The sequence below is a fragment of the Triturus cristatus genome, chromosome 9 (assembly GCF_964204655.1).
Source record: "Triturus cristatus chromosome 9, aTriCri1.1, whole genome shotgun sequence".
Taxonomy (NCBI): Eukaryota; Metazoa; Chordata; class Amphibia; order Caudata; family Salamandridae; genus Triturus; species Triturus cristatus.
Window position 1 is genome coordinate 1,004,678,129 of NC_140592.1, and position 22,842 is coordinate 1,004,700,970.

A 22,842-nucleotide genomic window follows, 5' to 3' on the forward strand; every position below is an offset into this window, starting at 1 on the left:
ATAGAGCACGAAGAGGAGGGGGGGGAGGACACCCCTCTCTCGTGCCGCGTCCGATTCGAAAGGCACGGGAGACCACACCATTGACCCAGAATATGGGCCTCTCGACGGTCCCCGTTGCGTTCTAGAGTGTCCACTCTGTCCCCCACCTCGCCGAGCTCAGTCCCGATCTGCTTGACATCGGAGGCCATCTCCTACCGCAGGCTTGCAAAGTCCTCCCGAAGGAAGCCGAAGAGCTGTTCCATAAATTCTCTTGTAACCGGCTCAGCCGCATGCCCCACCTCCAGGTCCGTCCCCACGTCGCCAGCCTTGTTCCCGTTTTCTGGAACAAGTCTTTGATGAAGGGATCTTTATTCGCGGTTTCCTTCTTGGACCGTTGCGTAGTCATGGTCGCAGCTCACAGGGCTCCAGATCACGATGTCCCCCCCCCCCCCCCCCCCCCCCCCCGTCCTCCCCCCCCCATACAGGATTCCAAGTAAGGGGAGAGGGGTTCCCCCAGCAGGTCACCGAGGCAATAGGCACCGGGCCCTCCGCGCAATCTCCACCACACCACCAATGGCGCACCGGGATCGGGCACAGCAGGCTGACTAACACACCACTGGGAGGGAGTGGAACTCCACGAGGCCCAGCTCCACCTGCACCGGGGCAGCAGATCCTCAGTTCTGTTGATGCACCACCTCCAGGCCTCAGCACCGGCGGTCTGGCTATCCAGGGGGGGTCAAGGCACAATCGGGGAGCTCCGAACCGGCAAGCGAGAGGCTGAGTTCCAGGGCCTTGGTGACCAGTAAGCTCGCTTGGGGGCCGGCTCGCCCCCTATACCCAGGCAGATACCAGTACCGGGTCAGGATTCTCCCACCCCCCCTCCCAAGCTCCCAAAGTCCTCCGTCCATTCAGGGGTAGCCACAGGCAGTAGCCCCTCAGTGTTATGTGGCCAGTCCACCCACCTCTGCTCCTTGTGTCCTCTGGAGGCCCTGCGCGTTCTGCCGGTAGGCCGTGCCTTGTGGCAGCCCACAGTGATCGCTGGGTGTAGTTGCCTCCCCCTTCAGGACAGCCTCCTGGAACCAGGCAGACGCCGCGGCTCACCTTCCAGCCGGAGCTCAGGTGAGGGCCGTGCCGCCGCTGCTTCTCCACTGCCTCCGGAAGCTCTCTCGACCGCTACCACACCGGGCTAGGCCCCGCAGAGGCCGCTCCTCCGCTCCGAGTGCGGCCGCGCTCTCAGCAGACTCTCGCCCACCTCACCGCGCCGTCTTCAGCCTCCTCCACCATGGGCACTGCAGTTTCGAAGCCCGTCTGCCAACGGTGTGCTCCTCGGGACGGTCCTCTCGATGCCGCTACCACTCACCACCTCGGGGCCTCCGCGGCCGATCACGACTGTTGTGGAGGCCTCCCGGCCTCCGTGACAGAGTACAACTGCCTTAGGGGGTCCCCCGGTCAACGGTCTCAGCCCTAGCCGTTCAGCGCACCCAGAGGACCCTGCTGAGCCCTCCTTAGGGTCTGGATGCCGCAGATGGATGCTGTATTCCGGCCTCGTCGAGCGGGGCCCCAAGAAGGCGATGTCACTCTGCCGCCATCTTGGCCACACCTTGGGTTTCTTTTTAAGGGGAATAACTACTGCCTCCTTTCAAAGTCGGGAAACACTCCTGTTAATATCTGAAGGTAGACCTTTTCCAAAAAGGTTGCAATCTGATCCGGTATGAGTTGTAATGGCGAACCTGATGCCATGTGCATAACAAATTTTCCCTTTCAAAAGGGAAATTGGGGGGTTTGGCGGGAGGGAGTGGACATAGTTGGGGGTAGAGTACCGATCAGCAGAGTCCTCTGTGACAGAAGTGAGTTGAGGCCTATCCTCATTGACGTTAACCTCTTCTGTGCCCATGACGAGATAGTCTCGTCATGGAGCACGGTCGCGCTGTGCCCATGATGAGACTATCTCGTCATGAACCCCACCCACTAATGCAACGCCCGGCACAGGAGGCGGAAAGGGCGTGGCACTGAAGGGGTTAAAGTCAGAGAAGATCTTCAAGGTCTTATCTCTAAAGTAAACTGCAACATTGTTGCAGAAACTTTGAGAGCTCTTCAAGGACTGCTGGATCAGGGTAGTAGAGAGCTCTTTAACCACCGTGAAGTTTGTTAGGAGTGTTACTGGCAGATTATATTTTGTTAACATAATAGGAGGATTTGGCAGCCACAATGGCACGCTGCAGCAGTTTTACTACCTTCTACAGTGTGCTTTGGAAAGTGACCACTAGGTGGTCTGACCAACTTAAGGGGAGAATATCTCCCACCACCAAGGCCGAATGGTTGGCAAAAATTCCATCCAACATATGGCCTGCTGTATAGGTTGGGGACTTGACCCCAGTTGGGAAAATCCAAAATCAGTAATAAGTTCTAGAAAAGTGACAGCCATTGCACCCCTTATCTTATGGAAGTTAAAATCACCCAATATAGTAAAATTGGGGTTTGCAATGTAGGGTTCCACGACTTAGGCCTAGGCCTCAATAAACTGAGTTCGAGAGCCAAGGGGGACGATAAACAAGGAGCCCAGATAGAGAGAGTGCATTTATTATTAGCTTTACATCTAAACCACGCCACCTTGCAGGTGTCTTGTGAGTCCGAGCTAATGGGCTCCAAAGTGCAGTTGATGGAGTTTCTGGACATAATGGCCAGTCCCCTGGCTCCGCGAAGGGGTTGGTCAAACCTGGTAATAGTATAATCCTGAGGGGTGGGAGCCACTAACTCAGGTCCTGAGTCTTCCTATGCCCAGGTTTCATTGATAAACATTCTAGGTCCAGGGTTTGGATCCACTCATACTTCCACTCTGACCACGGAGCACACATCAATCAAAGCACATGAAATTTAGGTGTGAATTCCCTTCCCCATACCTTACATCTTTCCTTGCTATTAAAAGTAGACACTCCATAATCCAAGGTTAGCACTGGGTGCCAGTTACAGTGAGCACAACTGCTCAACGATGTATTGACTGGGTTAATATTGTCACAAACCTCTCCCGTCATTGGGAATAAGGTTCATTATTTCAGACCGAGAATATTGAAAACGCTTACCCTCCGTGTTCAAACGAGCTGCGTTCCTGGCCCCTGGCTCCATCCAGGTGCGGATGGGCGTAGGTGAGCTGTACTTTGGCGTGCCAGCAGCACTTCCGCTCATCGGCCCAATTTTTATGTGCAGTTGAGCACATAGCAGAGCCTGCACTAGAACGCTGACCTGTTCCTCCTTGTCAGCATTCCGTCCATCATTTGTTTGCTGTAACACTTTTTGCCCTAAGTGGGATGGGTATGCCCAGAAGTGGGTCCCTTGCCCACTGTGCCACTGGATTCAAGCTAGCCTAAAAAAGCATATGGCTGGGTCCAAACTGGGGTGGCGTAGTGGGCAAAAGAACAATGGATTTAACCCAGATCTTTTGACTGGGGGAGAATGTTTGCATTGTCAGCATTCCATCCATCATTTGTTTGCTGTAACACGGTTCCTCTCTGTGGCACATGCAAAATAGCCATTGGGAGAGGAAAACAGTGCGATTCCCCTACCTCTAACTAGTTCAGAAATACGTTTTAGCACAGCTCTAACAAACTATGCGTGAAGTGCCCCAAAGTATGTGCAAAAATACGCTTAGATTTTTTAAAATAGCAGTAATTTAATTTTAATTCCTTAAGTGAAAAGCTCTCCCCCATACAAATATCAACATCACACCTCAATCAATGATCAGCGAAAGGAATCAGTTTTACATTAAAACAAATATCAGTGATAACACTAGCGTACCAAGTGCTCTGATATCAGCTTGAGCATTTTACTGGGAAAAAAATTAAACGTTTCAACATGTGAATTTTCATTTGCTCTGCAGTTTTTTTTACATGAACATTTATATTTGCTTAGACTAAAATGGAAGTCACAAAATTTTGCAATCCGTTCTCCTGGAAACCTGCAACTGTAAGTGTTTCCAGGTTTACGTCTGTAAACTCTTGTGAATTTATGAAAGTCGTAAATCTGTACCTATTCAGTATTGTGACTTTCTTAAAGAATGGGGCCCATATTTGTTTAACACTGCCCTTATTGGTTTTTCCCTGAGTGGTGTTATTATTTCTTTACCTATTAACATTCTTCAAATGCTTTTAGTTGAATGATGCTTTGAAAAATGTAATTTTAAGTTGTCCTTCGAAGTGCACTATGGTTTCGAAAAACTGGTTCTTGTTCATTTTGAGGTCTCGCAGACCTGCGTTGCAGCACACATCCGCTGCTCGCATCTGCAAGACATATTGTGGGTGAGTATATTTCAGAAAGGGGCTTGAAGCCCCGCCCCTCATTTTCATTGGGTAGCGTCACCATTTATGGTAAACTGTGGCTTCCCATTGAAAATTAGGCTTCTCTGTTACCGCCCTTTGTCCTTTTGGGACGGGCCCATCCGGTCTGGGTCTCCTGCTTCACGGCTGTCGAGAAGCAATTTCTTATCTCAGGGCGTGTTATGTAAACAAGCCTCTGAGATCCAGTCCTGATGGGCTTCCCAAAAGGAGACAGGACGCCGCGTGTTTATGTTTGCATCGTGCTTTCACTGAAAGTGAAAGCGCGATGCAAATATAAACAGCGCTATGGCGAGCGCTTGTTATTATTATTTCAGGATTTCTGCGGCCCACCTATAGTTTCACCGATGGGTTTTATGCTATCAGGCGTACGTCATTAATCCATCAGCTGAGGTCTGCACTAAAGGGGCACCAGCGCCTGCACGAGCTGTTGGTCAGAATGCACTTTAAAATAATAAAATGTCCCATGGTCCAAGATTTTCAGACATATTTGGGATTTTGCACCCATGTCTTCTTTGAACCAGGTACAATTACTTTGGTATTTTTCCACCCTTGATTATTTATTAGATGGCAAAATTTGGTCGCAAAATGGGAATTTCAAAGCTAACACCATGACAGCAATCACAGCTGTCAGAAGAGCAGAATAAAGAGAGCAATCTAACATCCAGGAATATGAATTTGTGATCAGTGGCAAGCAGGCTGCCACCAAGGCTTGCAGTATTCCCATTGGATAGCCAGGCTTGATGAAGCCCGTGAACAGGCAATCACAATGTGCGCGCAGCTCTCAATTGCCAACATTTGTCCATAATTTAAAGCTATGCGCGAAAAGGGAAGTATTCACCCGAACAACAAGCTGCCATTTGACAAAAGTAACGTTTACACAACTTTTAACCCATTATGTCCTGCTGTCCTCTCCTGCCATTCCCTTTTCAAATTGAATACCTATATCAAATCTTATATTATAACATTGACACTTGTGAAAACCAGAACAAAGAATCAATAACATTAAATACACGTCCATTTTGTTGTTTTTCTTAAGGAAGCCTTTGTTTCAGGCACTTCACCTTCTCACTTACCGACACTCACGGATGCTCTTGTAGGCTTCAAAGGCTGAAAGGCATTTTGTCACAAGTCAATAACGCAATACTTCACGAAGCCAATGACACAATGTGCGTACAACGAGAACTTTCCACGGTGATGTGACATTCTATACCAGACGCGGTGTGGGACCATTTATTGACAGGCACCGCTATTATCAACAACTACACCACTACAATTTGCAGTAAACCTCTCAGGCTTAAACCATCAACATAATTAGAGGCAGCAAAGTTCTGTAGATAGTGCCAACGCAGTTCAGGCTTTGTGCACTGCGTGCTGTGACCGGATCGGCCGTTTCTCCTCTGTAGGGCCCAAGAAAATGCACAACATACATTTTCGCAAAGCATTGTAATTGCCTAGTCTGATCCAGAGCCTGTCTGGAAACATGAGATCCATTTTAAGAGTCTTTGCTGATGCCTTCGGCCTAGCAGAGTGGGTGAGTGGCAAGTGATTGTAGACCTGTAAATGCTAGCAAGTAAAGATACATGTTCTATTGTGATTCATGCCGTGTGATTTATGCAAAGCAAACTGAATACCTATGAGCACCGCGTAGAAAAATGCAACCCTTCTATGAATGTAATTCCCACAGGGCATTCGCACTGTTTACATATTTCTGCCCAGAAGTCACTGAAATGGCTCCTGTCACATTCAGTCTCATTGCCCACCTGCCTGCACTATGAAATAGCGCTTCTCTACCGATGACCCAGGAAGTACAACAGCAGGAAGAGTGCTTGCTTCAGAAGATTGCGGGTTAGAGGATGCTCCAAATGGAAAGTTTCCAGACAGGTCAAGACGTGCAAATGGAACTATGAATGGATCAACTGACGCCACAAACTTGCAATAGGGTTTGTTTTTTTTGTTTTATCTCAAAGGGCCTTTGTGGATTTTACTTTTTTATGAAGGTATCTGTTTTATTTTGATGTCCTAAAATATAAAAGTTTCATTTGGTGCCCCGTTATTTTCTTACTGTGCTTGCAAGTGTAATTTTTAGTTGAAAAGTCGACTGTATTTGCACAGAAAAATAGCACCGGTTAAAAGAGCATATAACACTTTTAAAATATGTTTACACCACCATACACTAATAAAAGTGGCTGTTATTCCACGACGTTAAAGATACATTAATGGAATTCTCATTTATGTATTTTTGATTTGTAGTCTGTCCCTTCCGTTCATGAAGATGATTCAGGTCGCACCTCTGGTCCAACAGATGACCAAATGATTGTGAATTGTAACCGGGAACCCGGTATTTCAGTGGTGGAATTGCAAAAAAGTCTAATGCTTAACAAGCATTTGCAATGCAATAGGACTCGCATTTGCGCGAGTTTAAGCTATTGGCATTGTAAATAACAATGCGTTTTATTTATGTTTCCAAAACCAAAAGATAAATAAAAGGCATTGTCATTTACAATGCCAATAGCAGAAACTCTTGTAAATGCAAGACCTGTTGCATTGCAAATGCTTGTTTCCTAGAGTTGCAAATATTTGTAGGCACATTTTTTGCTTTCAAAATAGAATCTCAAATCTCACTTCTTTAGTCTTCAGTTTACATGCACAGAATAATGGAGCAGTAAGTTTAGAAAAAATAATTTTACTACTACAGCAAAACTGCATTAAGAATGGTGTCAGTCTGACTCGCCATCCATCCAGCCAGTGCCTAGTTCGACCGAGAGGGAGGGGAGGATGCGCGTGTGCAGCCTCCTGCTCTTTTTTTTTTTTTTTTTTTTTTTCCCCTCAAGTGCACGCGCCTTTCTCTCTGACACTAGTTAGTCAAGGGCGGCGTCTGCGCTTGGCTGTCAGGTAACGAGACCAGACCCGGACAGGATCTCTCGAAGATACATCCACACCCACTTCAGATATGGCAGCCATTCGAAAAAAACTGGTTATAGTGGGTGATGGTGCCTGTGGAAAGACCTGATTGTATTTAGCAAAGACCAGTTCCATGAGGTTTATGTACCCACAGTGTTTGAAAACTACGTTGCTGATATTGAAGTCAATAGCAAACAGGTGGAGTTAGCCTTGTGGGATACAGCAGGACAAGAAGATTATGATTGACTTGGACCCCTCTCCTACCCAGATACAGATGTTATATTGATGTGCTTTTCAATCGATAGCCCTGACCGTTTAGAAAACATCCCAGAAAAGTGGACCCCAGAGGTGAAACACTTCTGCCCCAACGTACCCATCATTCTAGTAGGAAACAAAGATCTGAGGAACGATGAACACTCGCCAGGAGCTGGCTAAGATGAAACTGGAGCCTGTGAAACCGGAGGAAGGCAGGGACATGGCCAACAGGATTGGTGCTTTTGGCTACATGTAATGCTCTGCCAAGACAAAATATGGTGTGCGGGAAGTGTTGTAATGGCTGCGAGGGCAGCTTTGCAAGCCAGGCGAGGCAAGAAAAAGTCCACGTGCCTTCTCGTTTAAGCCCAGCAGCCGCTTTAGGCTGGGAGCACCATCAAGCACTCTTTGCAACAAGCGGCTAACCAGATTCTTGAAGTGATGTTTATTAATCTTAGTGTATGATTTTTCTTCTTAAGTTCTTATTTTAAACAGCGTTTCCTCTTGCTTACAGGTATTTAAGTCAATTGTAATTTCTCAGCATTTTATTTTGTTATACTGCCTTGTCACAATAACAGTTATGCTCTCAATATTATCTTAAACATTCCTTAAATGAACTGTCTTTGTACTACGAGAAGATGGTGGCAAACATATTGGGGGGAAAATAGTACATTACAAGAGTTTGTTTTAAAAAAAAAAAAAAACTGCATAAGAATACCTCAAAATTCTATTCTAAAATAAGTTTACAAAAGCAAATTTCCACAGCCTTCACAAAGCCGATTTGTAGCAATTCAATCTCACTACACGTATGTAACCTTGTGGGCTGTGGTTATGGTTAATCCCCTTTGTTTAAAAGTAGCACAAATGGAAAAAATAAATTGTTTAATGGGTGAGGCGCTCAAATACCTAAGTGTGTACTGAAACGGAGTATAGTAGGAGCCAACAATGCCACAGTCAGAGAGTGGAACATCAAAGCAGAAGACCCATGTTTTAAGGTTTTTCCTAAAGATATACAGTCCAGCTCATGCATAGCATGAATCATACAGAGATGAATATTATCCAGTACTTATTGCAATTATTGTCAAGAAAGGGAACAACGCTCAATATATTAATGGTAATACATTGCTTATTACACTGTGCACTTCTATAAAGAGAGACTGTCCTTGCAGCACTGTTGGGTCACTTGTTTGCCACAGGAAATACAGACTTACCAGTAGGGGTCTGTTCTGACTCTAGCGATTAGTGTGGTTGCAGCAGATGTACATCATTTTACAAAATTTTGAAAGCGTGCTGAAAGTGACTGCATGTCTTATGTAACATCTGCTTGGATTAGGTTCACTTCCACTAAAAAACTGCCATCACAACTGGCACGTGTAGTGGTAACAGTCACAGCTGAAATTTTAATAGAATCTAAAATGTAGATTAGCAGTGCTGACGGTTGTCCATGTGTCTTAATCCGGTCCCATTCACAAAAACTAAACAAAACCTCAAAAGTAAAGTAAAAAAAAAAAAATCAAATATTTCTCAGTTCGTGCTCTTCCTCCTGAATCTTCATCTGCAGCAACTTTAGTTTATTCTGGTTTGTTGTTCAAAACATTACCACACAGAGCTTTGAACTACACACGTGACAACGCAGAAGCACTGTACATCATGTCACAGGGCAGAGATGTAGCATTGGTTGTGCAATTCAGTGAATTGTATTTTTGAAAATGGGATTTTGTTCCTGCTGCGCCATCATCTCAAGACGTCTAATTTTGGAAGGATTGACTTCTTTCTGTGTATACAGACTGCACCTAGGGATCCTGCTTTCCTAGTGAGTGCTTGTTTACTAACTGTTGTGATTCCAACTAAGTTATATGGGATGGAGTGTTAGAAGTGCCTAAATCAGTATTTGATTATAGCTGTGGATTTTACTATGCTTTTTGAAAAGCAGTTCTGCGAACGATGAGTATTAACAACATAACATTCTCTGTTCCTGGCAAAAATGTATTTTATGCTTATAATGTTGTAATTGAATTTCTAGAGTGGTGAATGGTTGTCTAGCTTACCAAATGCTGTAGATAACTTTGCAAGCTGGCATGGAACCTTTTAATTAATTGTATGCCCCAGGTCTTGCCTTCTATTTATCATACATTCAGCTGATCTCTAAATATTGTAGCAATCGCAACTTCACATTGGGAGGTTATAATTTTGCTACAAATCTCAGTGACTTGGCAACAACATCTTGCTACATGCATCTGTGATTTTAAGGCTCACCTGCAGACCTTTTTAGCTCTTTTTTTTTTTGTAGACCTATTGCCATCTGTAATACAGTTTAGAGTGTGGGTTTTGGGCCTGCTCGTGATTGGATGCCTTTGTCTATCTTGGCTCCATGTTCTTTATTTAATGTCTTTCCTCCCTATTCTTGTGATTTTCCCACCCTAGAACATTTTTATTTTATACTGTTTGTTTGGCTGGCTTGTATACTTCCCCTGCTGACTTTATGGACTATTTTTTGTCTTGAAGCACTCCATGGACAAGCATTCCTTGCCACTCCAGTCCCCTGCGTCCCCTAGCTTTATTTTCTGTTATTTGTTTTAGGGTGGCTCCCGCGTGATTCACCCTTTTGTCCCCACCCACATTATTTCTTTTTTGTTTAATTCGTTTTGTGACTGCCGCGGAGCTGCACATTGTTAGCAGGCCGCTCATGGGTCTTTTGTTTGCGAGACCTTGTGCAGACACCTTGTATTAATTCACTGTTCAAAAAAGGCTGTTTGCTATCTGTGAATGGTAAATTAATTGGAAACTTAATAGCCTGCTGATGTGTTGGGTACACATGTTCATGCAGAAGAAGGCACCTTAGAATACAAAGTACAAGATGTCTGCCTGTGAATACACATGTGCTCACACATGGGTAACCATGTTGCAATAGTCTTTTTTATAAACTAAAAGAATAAGAGTTCCAAAATGGCCTGTTTTGCATGCACATATGTGCTTGACCATCTTCGAATCATATTTTTGTATGCACTTTACGTAATTCAAATAAGCATTAGCAAAACAGCTCTTTTTCCTCGTTATCAAATGCAAGATCTATTGGGTTTGCCAAAACTTGTTGTTTTTTTAGTTATTCTGCAGTGTGTCTAGTTTATGAATTCATTCAGTGTATGGTGTTTATATTAGCTGGTAAAGCTGTCCATAGGTTCAGAACCTTTTTTTGTTATGGGTAGATACTTGCACAGGCAATCAATCTTAATCCTATCCCACGCCCAACACCTTTGTATTGCTACCAATAGTCAAACCAGGTCATCAATAGCTTTTTAAAATATATATATATATATATATATATATGAGTGAATTTGAATGTATGCTTCTTATAATAAAAGTAGATAGCTGAGAAAGAGGTGAAGGTGACTTTATTCTACTAACTTTAATATTGTAACGTTAGTTTGATAAATGAATGAAATAAGCAAACTATTTTGGCATGGCTCGATCGTCTTTTTGCCAAACATTAAAATTCTTTCCAGTCCTCCTCTTCCCCCACCACCTCATCTTTTCATTTTGGCTTTGCTTTCTATTGTTTGCTGCCAGGCTTTTTCTGCAGATCCTGTTGGATGTAAAGAGCACTTAATATTTTCAGAATTGACCATGCAGGCTTTCTCAAGTGGGCCATGAGTTTAGACCCTGAGAGTAAAATCGTTAGGACTCTATTTCAGTTCTGGCTATGGTAAAACTGTCAGGGTTTAACATATGGGAGGTTATTTCCTGTCTGATATCTAATATCTTTTAACACACATTTATCAATGATTATCACTCCGTATCCAACAAGATCTATTACTTTAATAAAATATGGATTCATAATAAAGTTAATTATGTAATAATGGAAGGATAGTCTTGGAAGACAACCAGAGGACTTTAGCCCAAATGGTTAACAAGTTATGATCACAAACCGTTTTAGCAAATCTTAGTAAACTATTAGACCTGGCCCTTTTGACAGATTTATCCCCAAACTGTTTGCCTTTGACCTCCTATTTTTCTGACTCTGTATTTGTTAGCTACATGGTTCTGGGCACTTTAACACTGCTGATCAGTGCTAAAGTTCATATGCTCTCTGTATAAATTGTGATATGATTGGTTATCCACGATTGGCATATTTGATTTACTGGTTAGTCCGTAGAAAAGTGCACGGTGTTTGCCAGGGCCTGTAGATCAAATGCTACTAGTGGGCTTGCAGCACTGGTTGTGCCACCCACATAAGTCGCCCTGTAATGTGTCTTAGACTTACCACTGTAGTGTCTGCACTCAGTTGTAAGCTGCCAAGTTGCCCTGGCAAATGCACCCGCTTGCAAGGCCCAAACCTTCCCCTCTTACATGTAAGGTACCCCTAAGGTAGGCCCACGGTACACCCATGGGTAGGATGCTGTGTATGTGAAAGGTAGGACATGTACTGGTGTGTGTGACATGTCCTGATAGTGAAATACTATATATTTCGTTTTTCACTATTGAAAGGCTGTCTGCCCCATAGGCGTATCATTGGGGTTGCACTGTAATCTTTACATATGTAGCTTTCCATAGGGACAAGATGAAAACATTTGAGTTTAGGCTCTCTGAACACAGAATTTATTAACACACCTTTTGGTAAAGGTGGTTTTAAATTCTGTGTTTAAAAATACCACGTTTAGAAAGTGGGCATTTTCTTACTTTACCATTCTGTGTGCCTCTGGCTGTTTGTGTATTCAGCATCTGGTGTTTGAGTGACAGGAGCTGGGACTTGCATTCACTCTAGACAGTCACAGGGGTGGTTGAGGTGTGTTCTGCCTTGCCTGGGTGACTCATTGCAGGGCTGAATAGACCTGGTCTGCATTTGGAGTGGTGTGAGGGGTTTTGCTTGTACCTGGCCCTAAGCAACCGGGAAGAAGCGCGGAAACAACATCCCTGGAATAAGAGGACGTATTAGAAATAACAATATGTAAAGGAATGGAATAAAAACACTAATATTTGTAAATATATGTAATATTTGTGAACATTGTATTTGAAACAACACATCCCACAATGCCTCATAATGGGCAAATGGGAAAAGTAGTATAAATTGGAAATGGTGAACAGACTTCCCTAACAGTCGACAATTATGGTGAAACGCATTGGTGGTAGTGGTGAATAAAACCTCTGAAAACAGTATTACTGGAGTGCGACATCTCCTTGTTCTAATATGATGTTGGTTCTGGATTCCGCCCGTTTGATGTGAGCACTGGATGATTGAGCACGATGTCAATAGGAATCGTTTTGTTGAAAAAAACCAATATATATAATATGGAGAGGGGGGAGTGATGTAGAGATCTCTCTGTCTGTCGGTCTCTCTGTCTGTCGGTCTCTGTCTGTCTCTCTATCTCTCTATCCTGGTCTGGGTTACCGGATAACCAGACACATGCAAGAAACTCCCTTCTTGTAAGTAGGACTGCCAGACACTCCAAAGTACTGCAAAAATAATTTTTAATGGTACTTTGGAGTGTCTGGCAGTCCTACTTACAAGGAGGGAGTTTCTTGTATATATAGATAGATAGATATGTGTGGGTTTGCGTAAACACTTTACACATTGCTTCTGGGATAAGCCTGACTGCTCTGCCAAGCTACCAAGGAGGTGAGCAGGGGTTATCTTGTGTGTGTACAACTCCCTTACCCTGACTAGAGTGGTGGGTTCTGCCTGGCTTAGGTGCATACCCTAGCCAACCAGAAACCTCACTTCTAACAATGACATAATAAAGTTTAAAGCTGCCATCTGGTATACATTGACACACTTTGGGAGCACATTCACAAATTAGTAATTTTACTTGAAGTAGTTTGCAAAACTTGCAGAGATAATTTACACTGGGGAAAACAATTGTGCTACAAGAGGGCTATAGGTGTAGTTGAATAATGCATACATTTCGAAATTTTAAAAGGGTGTCCAGGGCTGTGAGAAAAAAGAACAAATATAAATGATTGCAAATAAAGGTGTCTAAAACTGTCCAGAGTTCACCAGGCTAAGCATACTTTGCTTCCATGGTGTACATTATTGAGCTATACTCCTCCTAGCAAAGGTCAAAGTGGGTATCTACGCATGTCACTGCTCTTGCGGCACATAGTTGGGGAGTGTATAGATGCCACTCATTCTTTACTGAACTTAGATTTTTTGCAATCAAGCGCTGAGAAAAGTCCTGTGTGTAGCTTGTGAGGTATTCCATAAGCATTATCCCTGCTTCTTACACTAAGCACGTTATATGCATATGATTCTGTTTTGTGTTTGATGTTTATAATGTAGGCCTGGCCCACCTATGAGATGTAATCTCCTATTGTATGGTAGTTCTTTCAAGGATGTAATAAGTTTCTAATTATTAACTTGTAATACCTTCTTTTTTAGATATGCATAGCCTGGAAAAGCTTCTTAGAGATGCCATTGTTCACGGACAGCCTCGTACGCGCAGACCCTGGAAAAAAATCCTTATTGTGGTAGAAGGAATATATAGGTATGAATTATGTGGATCCCTTAAGTTAACCTGGTTTAAGGTGGGGGGAGGAACTGCATAGAGGAAGGAGCTCATGGAGGTTGGCCACTGTTCTGGATGTATCATAGAGGATAGACATCATTCCTCAGTTCTGTGATAATGTTTCAACACCCACATGATCTTCTAATGGGGTTTGTTGTGCTTTGTAATACCCAGAAACTACTAAAAATTAAATCTGCAGATCTCTAGTTAGGTTTCAGCTCCTGTTTTGCATCTAATTTTGATAGCCGTTTTCTAGAATTATAATTGTACCCGTAGACGTTCCATATGGGGGCAACCAAAATTATGCATAGTCTAAAGCACTGATTCTGTAGACAAGAGGATGGATCCTCTGTGTCAGACTTGTAATCCCAGTAGAGATCCTGCACATTTCATAAGTTATTCGATCAGCGATGCTATGTATTAGACTAGCAATCTCCTAAAGAATCCTTTTCACTATGTATTAACTTGGTCCAATAATCTGCTAATGCACTCCATCAGATCTGTAAACCAAGCAGGAACATTGCAGGAGATTACATTACAGTAGTTCTCCCTGTGCATATGTCATGCCTTTCCGCTTCTTATTCAGTGCTGGGAATGTGGTCTGGATTTTGTACTACTTTGGGGTTTCCATAATGGTGCACCACATGCCATTTACTACAATGTGTAACCTTGCATTTCTCTTGCTGCCCTCAAGAACTGGAGCCAAGCGTTACTAACTGGCCTGGCTCACTTTTGATGCACATCTTGTGTTTTGCAAAAGTTGGTCAGTCATTGTAATGAGTGATTTTGAGTTGCAAATGTAAGTTCTTTGGAATGTACTGAAATTGCTGTCCTTCTCTATCAGCATGGAGGGTTCCATTGTGCGTCTGCCAGAAGTAGTGGCTCTGAAGAAGAAATATCGGGCTTATCTCTACTTGGATGAGGCTCATAGCATTGGTGCCTTAGGCCCCAGAGGCAAGGGTGTAGTGGACTATTTCGGATTGGACCCTAAAGATGTGGACGTAATGATGGGGACATTCACCAAGAGCTTCGGAGCTGCTGGGGGATACATTGGCGGAAGCAAGGTAAGAACAGAAACCGAACCAGTTATGGTGGGAAACATGGCTAGCAATGGACATACAAACCCTTGTCTGTGTAGAAGTGAGTATTGGGCTGATGAAGATCTGTTTTCTGGCAAGTGTTTGGAAGGCAAGAGACAGGACGTCTTATGGGGTGCAGAGTTGGAAGGACTGGGTAAGAGCTGACTCGGCCATCTAATGGTGATAATAGTGAATTGCACACATCTCTACCTGTCAGGAAGGATGTGTAAATAACACCCAGTACCTATAATGAAGCTAAGACTGTTCCAAACTCCTCTGTTATACAAGGAAAGGAGAAACAGGTGGTCAGCTTGTGATAATGTTCAGGAAAGACATGTATGCACGTATTTTTGTAGTGCATAATTAGATAGGAACAGATGCACACTCTTTTGTGAGGACAGGGCGTAGTAAATACAGACTTGGCTCTTTTGTGGAAGATCGCAGACCTGCATTTCCTTGAGGGAGGGGGGTTAAGGATAAAAGCATGTCACTGCTGCTTATTCATTGTGCCAGTCGTGTTTCTTGCTGGTGGAGTTAAGGAGCAAATTGCTTTTCCTTATAGGGGTCACACACTTGGTTGTTTTAGATGTCAAAAGGTTAGACTAAATTCAGTTTGTGAAACTGGATAAGTAAGTACAATCTGATTCCTTCATGGTGGGATGGTTAGGATAGAACAGACATAGCATCTGGTGCTTTAGATCGACTGTAGATTGTTGTACTCCGTAGAACTTTCATCCGACATTGTTTAAGATCTGGCATACTTATTGAGTACAACATTTGTAGCACTAACCATCCTGATATATTGTTTTCTAAAGTAAAGTTCAACGAAACCACGTGGTAAGAAGAACGGCACTAAAATGCTATTATATGCAACATCATAAGAGTTATATAAGGCTTTCTCGCACCGTTCTTGACTCTATAATAAATTAATTTATTCAAAGTTCATTTAAGAAATGGCACAGATCATAAAGTCCCGAGCAGGGACTGGCTTAGAATCTGAGGAAGATGGCAGTTATAGAGAACTTGTGTACAGTGAATTAACTTTCTAAAGCATTGAATTGTACCATTAATTTGTGTGTTTACATAACAAACAGTAGATAAAGAAGTCCCATTTGGAGTAAGGAATGAATAGGGAGTCCTTCACTGGTGAGGTGTTCAGAGCCTGAGCTTCCCTTCCCAAATCAAGACCTACTCAAAGAACATGAAAACCAATCATAAACTTATGCTATAGCTCCTAGCACAGTGTTAGCGGATGCCACAATTTGGGTATACCTGATTGCCTCTACACGTTGGAATAACCATTTCGCTCTGTTCAGTCCATCATGCTGCAGTAAAAATGTTTTCATTCGGGTTGTAATTCATGTTCAGGCATAGGTCTTCATGCATTAGACTTTAACCATTTTCGCTAATGTAATTTTGCAGAATGTTTAAAAATGTTTGTTCTGTAATTGTAGGTAGTATCTGTATCAACCTAGTAACAAAATAACTTTTCTTCCCAAGTGAGCACCTCTTCTACAGCTTACATTTCAGCAAGCCTGACATTGACTCAAAATCTGTGAAGGTTCTGGGCATCAGCTAGCTGTTGTGCCCAATATTTCTGATATTTATCCTTTATGGAGTAGACTGTACATTAGCCTATTGAATGAACTCCTGGCCGCCTTGTAAGGAATATGATATATATTGTTACTCTGCCCTCTACAAAGCTTTTTTGTTTTAATCCGAGTGCATTCCCTGCTTTCATTAAAGCCAGAGTCAACAAATCACTACATGGTATATCCAAAATAGTCAGTGTATAGGGCACTTTGTTCCATTGGCAGAGACCTCTCATCCAGGGGTGGGATATTTCCAAAGAAAAAAGGTGAGTGAATAGCTTGCTTAACATAGAAATGTAGTTATATGGAACCATCCAATATTGGTTTTCTGGATTTCTTTTCTAATGGTATGAAGAAATGTGCTTCCTGGTATCCAGGCTACTTTTTGTAGTTCTCTAGCCCTAACCAATTGCACATTCTCCATATTTATTTTTAATGTGGCTGAGATCTAGATATTATTTTATGCTTGAGCCCACTGTTTGGCATGCCTCACAGGGACGTTTTGGTCCCTGTGCGAACAATGTCAGAGTGAGAGATTGGTGTACCATCATACCAGTTTAGTACTTCAAAACAACTGATTGTTTTCCTTTTTTCAGATTTTTACCAAGCAATCCTGATATTTTGCTGAATATAGAATCTATCAGCAATCCTGTCTTTATGTGGTTCTCTGTATCCTTAGTTCTGGGATAGACTGATCAATGGTATCCTATAGGAGTACTGAGCTGCAGTTATTCTTTTAACCAGTAGTTCTAACAGAAGTGCATGTCCTTTAAAGTGTCAGCTGAGTGTATTTATTACCCATTTTACATATTTATCAATGCACTACTTGGCTTTTGCTGTTCTCATGTAATAGTGACCTGTATTCCATTCTGGATAGAGGTGCATCCAACCAGTCTTGATGAAGACCCTGCACTAGATTTCATTGGAAACCAGTTGAACTATTAAATATTAGACATGAAGTGTTATTTATTCTCAGCCTATGACAGTGCTGTACATTTCAACCAACATTCTTCTGTCCTTTTACTTTGCATTGATTACCATTGTCACAATTCACATGCAAAACCCCATTCTTTCACTTGGAACATCCTACTTTTTTCTGCAAAGCCCTATAGAACTTTGTCAATTTACCTGTGTATTTGTTCATGATTATTCTTCAGTATAAGATCTTTCATAGATTCACACTTTATAATCATTCCCCTTTGTAGAGTAGGAGTTCTCTGGTCTAACTGGAAAGTGAAATCAATACAGTATTATACGCAGTCTGAAGAGCTAGAAAACCTACAATTTAGTGTACTATACACAACATTTAAAAAGAACCAAACTTCGGTCAGACTGCAGCATCATGAAAAACCTTTCCCTCAGAGGCTACCATACTAAGGATTTTCTACTGCACGTTGTGTGATGAGTTCACCTGATCTCTGCTCAGTTTACTAAACAAAAAACCTAATTCTCCCGTATTGGATCTTTCATATATTTACTGGTTGAAATATGCCCCGTCATCAGGCTGGGAATCCCTCGATAAATAACAGTACACAGTGTTAAACTGGCCATAGGCCTCAACAAGAGTGTTGTTTTAGAGCACATCCACCTCATTTGAAGCAACCCTAACGTCACCCAATGAAGTACCAGCTTCACTACTCCCTTTAGTGACTACAATAGCTCATATTTCTACAGCACGTCATGTGAGAGGGAGTCCAACGCACAACTCTGGTCTAACCTTTCAGTGATCTTAATCTGTTACTTTTTCTGGTCTACACAGACAGAACCAGCCCTACGTTCAGCTTTTAGGTGAGTGTAAGTTGTTTTCAGGGAAACGTTCTTGTTAATTGGGACAGGGAGACCTTTTTGGCTACCAGCTGTCCCCATGGCTGACAGAGAGAAGAAATCTCTTTTCAGTGCCTTCACTACTTGTGATCAGAAAAAAGTTTATACTGAGGACCCTCGTGAGCAATGAATTTATTGTCTTTATCCTACATACAATCATTTGCCGTGCGACATTTGTAGTACCTTTCCACCAAAGACCCTAAAGGGCAGAGAAGGGAAATTGACACTGTGTTAGAGAAGAAAATGTACCTCCTGCTAAGGGGATGCCTCCTCATCAAGAGGCGATTCTGTGAAAAGTGCTTCTCCAGGCACTTCTACGAAGGTGGTGCAAAAAAGGGAGCAAGTGGACTTTCGTGAGCTGAACTTTCAATCTAAAGAGCCGGCAGCCATTTCCTCACACACACAGATGGGAGGTTTGTCAGAGAAATGCTCCAAACTTAAAGATCACAAGTCTATGCCTAAAAAATCAAAACCATCTGGGCCTTCAGCGTGACTTTTAATCTCTACCAGTGGCTCTTTTGACAACCCAATTAGGGTCCCTTATAACATCATTGTTGACAATGATACATACAACCACTTTGACGACCGGACCATCATCTACATAGAGACCTTCATCATTCACACCAAGAATGTCATTACTACTGATGATGACCCTTTCAATGCCAACCTTGACGTCAATACCACCGACAACCACATTGTTGATCAGTTTTTTACCTCACCACTCACTTTTTCACCTATTCAAGTGACCGTGAGTCTCCCTACGCAAATTCCCGACTCGAATTGGAAGGGAAATATAGTGACCAAATACCATAGACTGCTTACAGCCCCACGCAGCTGGATGTCTGCAATGTATCAGAATTTGAAGAGGATGTCTTGGATGAGGACAACGCTAATCAAGAGTATGATTACCAGCCACAGTATTGTAGGGCCACATCATCCTTGACAACCATCCTTATGGCTATGTGAAATCTTGAGATTTGTCAAGTACTTGTTGTATTTCTAACAACAATGTAACAGATGGAAACCTTTCATAGGCTTCTTTCTCAGCAACCAGCATGGAAACCCATGTCTACCCCTTACTCCACCACTGCCACTCCCTCTGGGTCCTCCACCATCACCACTGCCTCCCATGCCACTCCCACACCCTACATCTCAAAGAATCCAACCTCCAACTACAGTAACACTGACACTGGTGCCACTTACTTCTCAGGCGATGGGAAGCAATGGTTCTTCTGAATCCTCTTAATCCGATTTGGAGGAAGAAGGCAATTTGTTTCATGATGGAGGTCCCGACAAATGTGAAGATCACATGACACCCATAGAAGGTGACGAAACCCCTGTTTTACCAAAATCTTCTCCAAACGACATAGCCCATTTCCATAAATTAATGGAGAGCGTGGCTATAAAATTCAACCTGCCACTGACCTTCAAGGAACAGCAGTGCTGGCTATATGATTTTTACGGAACAGCTACATAAAGCTGTGAAGTCTATTCCTATCCTAGCATCCGCGGCTAAGGGAATGTTGAAAAACCCAATCACACCTTGCTCCTCACCACCCGGATAGGGACGGGAGATGCATGAACAATTTGGGCAGTAGATTTGCTTCCATGGCGGCTACGTCAATCAAGGGCGCAAATGCCTTTGTGGTTCTAGGTCTCTATGGCCTCCAGGTATGGTATGATATCTCATACAGGAGGAGATGCAAGACATGGCTAAGAATATTGTCGGAGAAGGTGCAACAATTTCAGCTGCTGTGATTGATGTAGCTATGGACGTTTCCAATGCCGGTTTTTGCCAGTTGGTGTGAGCTGCTGTTTTGAGAAGACATGATTGGCTGCAGTCCACTGCTTTCCAGCCTGAAGTATTAGAAAACTTTTTGGATATGCCGTTCAATGGAGCCACCTTATTTGGGAAGCATGTTGAATTAACTTTGAAGAATATAAAAACTGATACAGCAAAATTTCTGGGAGCTCATGAGTATCACAGGGAAATGTCTTGCCTTTTCATGGCTCAAAAACCTCTCAGACCTATAGAGTGGGTTTCCACCAATATGGAGGACAAAACTGTCCATATTACCATACAAGACAACCTAGAAACTACCAGGGTTATACATCCAGCAGAAACATACAAAACTATGGCAAGTCTTCTGGACGAAAAAGGAATGCCTTCCAGTCCCGCTCCCAGGACAAACAAAAATGTGTCTTGACTTCTCGCAGTTGCCCATGCTAGCATCTCTGCCTCAGCAGATGGGGGGGAAATTTCCATTTTTTCCCCCTGCATGGCAGTCCATAACAGTAGATCTCTGGATGAGACAGATTGTTGAGTCAGGACATACCTTATAGTTTCTTCAGAAACGTCATGACTTCCCACCCAGGAAGGAACATCATCTTCATTTGAGGGAGCTGCAACTGAAAATTCTCATTCACCTAAATGGAGCAATCAAATTGGTTCCAAAAGCCCAGAGGAATCCAGGACTCCACTCTGGATTCTTCCTAGTGAAAAAGAAGGCTGATCAGTGGGGACTCTCCAGGAACTCAGCAGGTCTTTTAGAAAGCAGGCCATCCGTACAATAGCATTCCAAGATGCTCTCCTGATTCTTCTGAAGAATTTCTACTTGACATCCCTGATTGCTAGGATGTATATTTTCACATCCCAATAGACTGGAAGCATGTCTTCACTTTGCAGTGGCGGGCAGCATTACAAATTCAAGATGCTCCCTTTCCAGCTCAAAACGGCACCGCAAATTCTCATCAAGTGCTTTGTGCCGGTTGCTGCTTACCTCTGGAGACAGGGTCACCAAGTATATCCATACTTTGATGACTGGATCGGCAAACCTTTGTCAAAGGAAAAAACAAATGCTTTGATGGTCGCCTGCTTAACTCTCTTTTACAGACTAGGATTTGTACTGAACATCGACAAGTCATTCCCAGAACCTTGCAGAAAGTTGCAGTTCGTGGAAACGATATTGGACTCACAAGTGTGAAAGGCTTTCTCCTCGGCGGAAAGGGTAAGAAAACTTCAGTCCATAGTAAACGCGTTCTCTGTCAAACGGATGGTCACAGTCAGAAAATGCACATCCCTGTTGGGCCAGAATCCTCATGCATAGTACATATACCTTATTACAGGCTCGGATGGGATTGATCCTCCAAGAACTGAACAGCCAATGGAATCAAGGTCATGGCGCGTGGACAAGACCGTTTAAGTTACAAGACATTGAAAACTAGCCCTACATGGTGGCAGATTCCTAGGAATCTCAATGCAGGACTTCATTCCATCCTTCATTGGATACAGTGGTGCCAATAGCAGATGCTGTTTTGAAAGGCTGGGGAGCAGACATGCAGGATTTCTCGACCAAAGTCCTGTGGTAAGATGTGGAATGGAAGTTCTACATAAACATCCAGGAGCTCCGAGCCGTAAGACTGGGTCTCCAAGCGTTTCTCCCTAGATTGGCAAGTAAAGCAATCCTCATAAGAGCAAACACCCAGCATCAATATTTTATGTCACCAAACAAAGAAGACTGTGGTCCCGGCCTTTGTCAGAAGAAGCGTTGTTACTGTGGGACTGGGCCAACTCCCATCACATGGACATTTTGAGGAGCATCTTCCTGAATGGCAAAATGATCAAGCTGACCCACTCAGTCAAACGTAATCTTGTGCCACGAAAGGCACCTCCACGAAGACCAAGTGAATTACATCTTCTACAAATAGGGTCAAACGAGTGCTGCAATTGTTTTCCATGCAATACAACAAGAAATGTCAGTATTACGCCAGCAGGTTTCTGGCAACAAGTTCTAAGTGCAATGCCTTTTTCGATCAGACGGTTCAGCGTTGTGGCCTACGCCTTTCTACAGTTTCATCTAACCCTCCGGTTCAAGAGGAAAGCGAAAACCAACCATTGTACCCTGATACTCTTTAGCCCAGCATTTCCAGTACTGGTTTGTGGAGCTGCTAAACATCTGAACACACCCTTCAGGACCATTTAAGATCCATCCCAAACTACTCTCCAGGCACAACTGAGATATTCCGTATCGCAACTTTCAGTCATTAAACCTAGCAGCATGGTACCGTATGACCTAGAATATAGTCATCTTGATTTCTCAGCAGAATGTAGAAACATTCTGGCACAAAACCGAGTACAGGCTACCACATGAACATACAATTTCAAAAGGTAACATTTTTGTGTCGGGTGCAACACCAACAGATTCAATCCAATAACTATAAATACATCTATATCTGCTAATTCTGTCAAAGAACGCTTTGAGATATTCCTTAATGAGAATTCATCTGACAGCAGTGTCTCAGTTCTGGAGAATAGAAGACAATTCAGCCACGTTTTTTCCACAGCGAATGATAAAGAAATGTATGAAGGAACTTTTCAGAGGCT

At 43.1% G+C, this 22,842-nt stretch overlaps 1 protein-coding gene and 1 pseudogene across 1 annotated transcript in view; both read left to right on the forward strand.

Annotated features, from left to right (window-relative positions):
- SPTLC2 (serine palmitoyltransferase long chain base subunit 2) overlaps positions 1-22,842 on the forward strand; it is a 384,930-nt gene that overhangs the window by 202,623 nt on the left and 159,465 nt on the right. Inside the window, exons 7-8 of the mRNA XM_085626636.1 lie at positions 13,837-13,942; positions 14,808-15,027. Of these exons, the coding sequence (XP_085482762.1) occupies positions 13,837-13,942; positions 14,808-15,027 (326 nt within the window). The remainder of the gene's footprint in view (positions 1-13,836; positions 13,943-14,807; positions 15,028-22,842) is intronic.
- LOC146799197 (transforming protein RhoA pseudogene) lies at positions 7,178-7,829 on the forward strand (annotated as a pseudogene).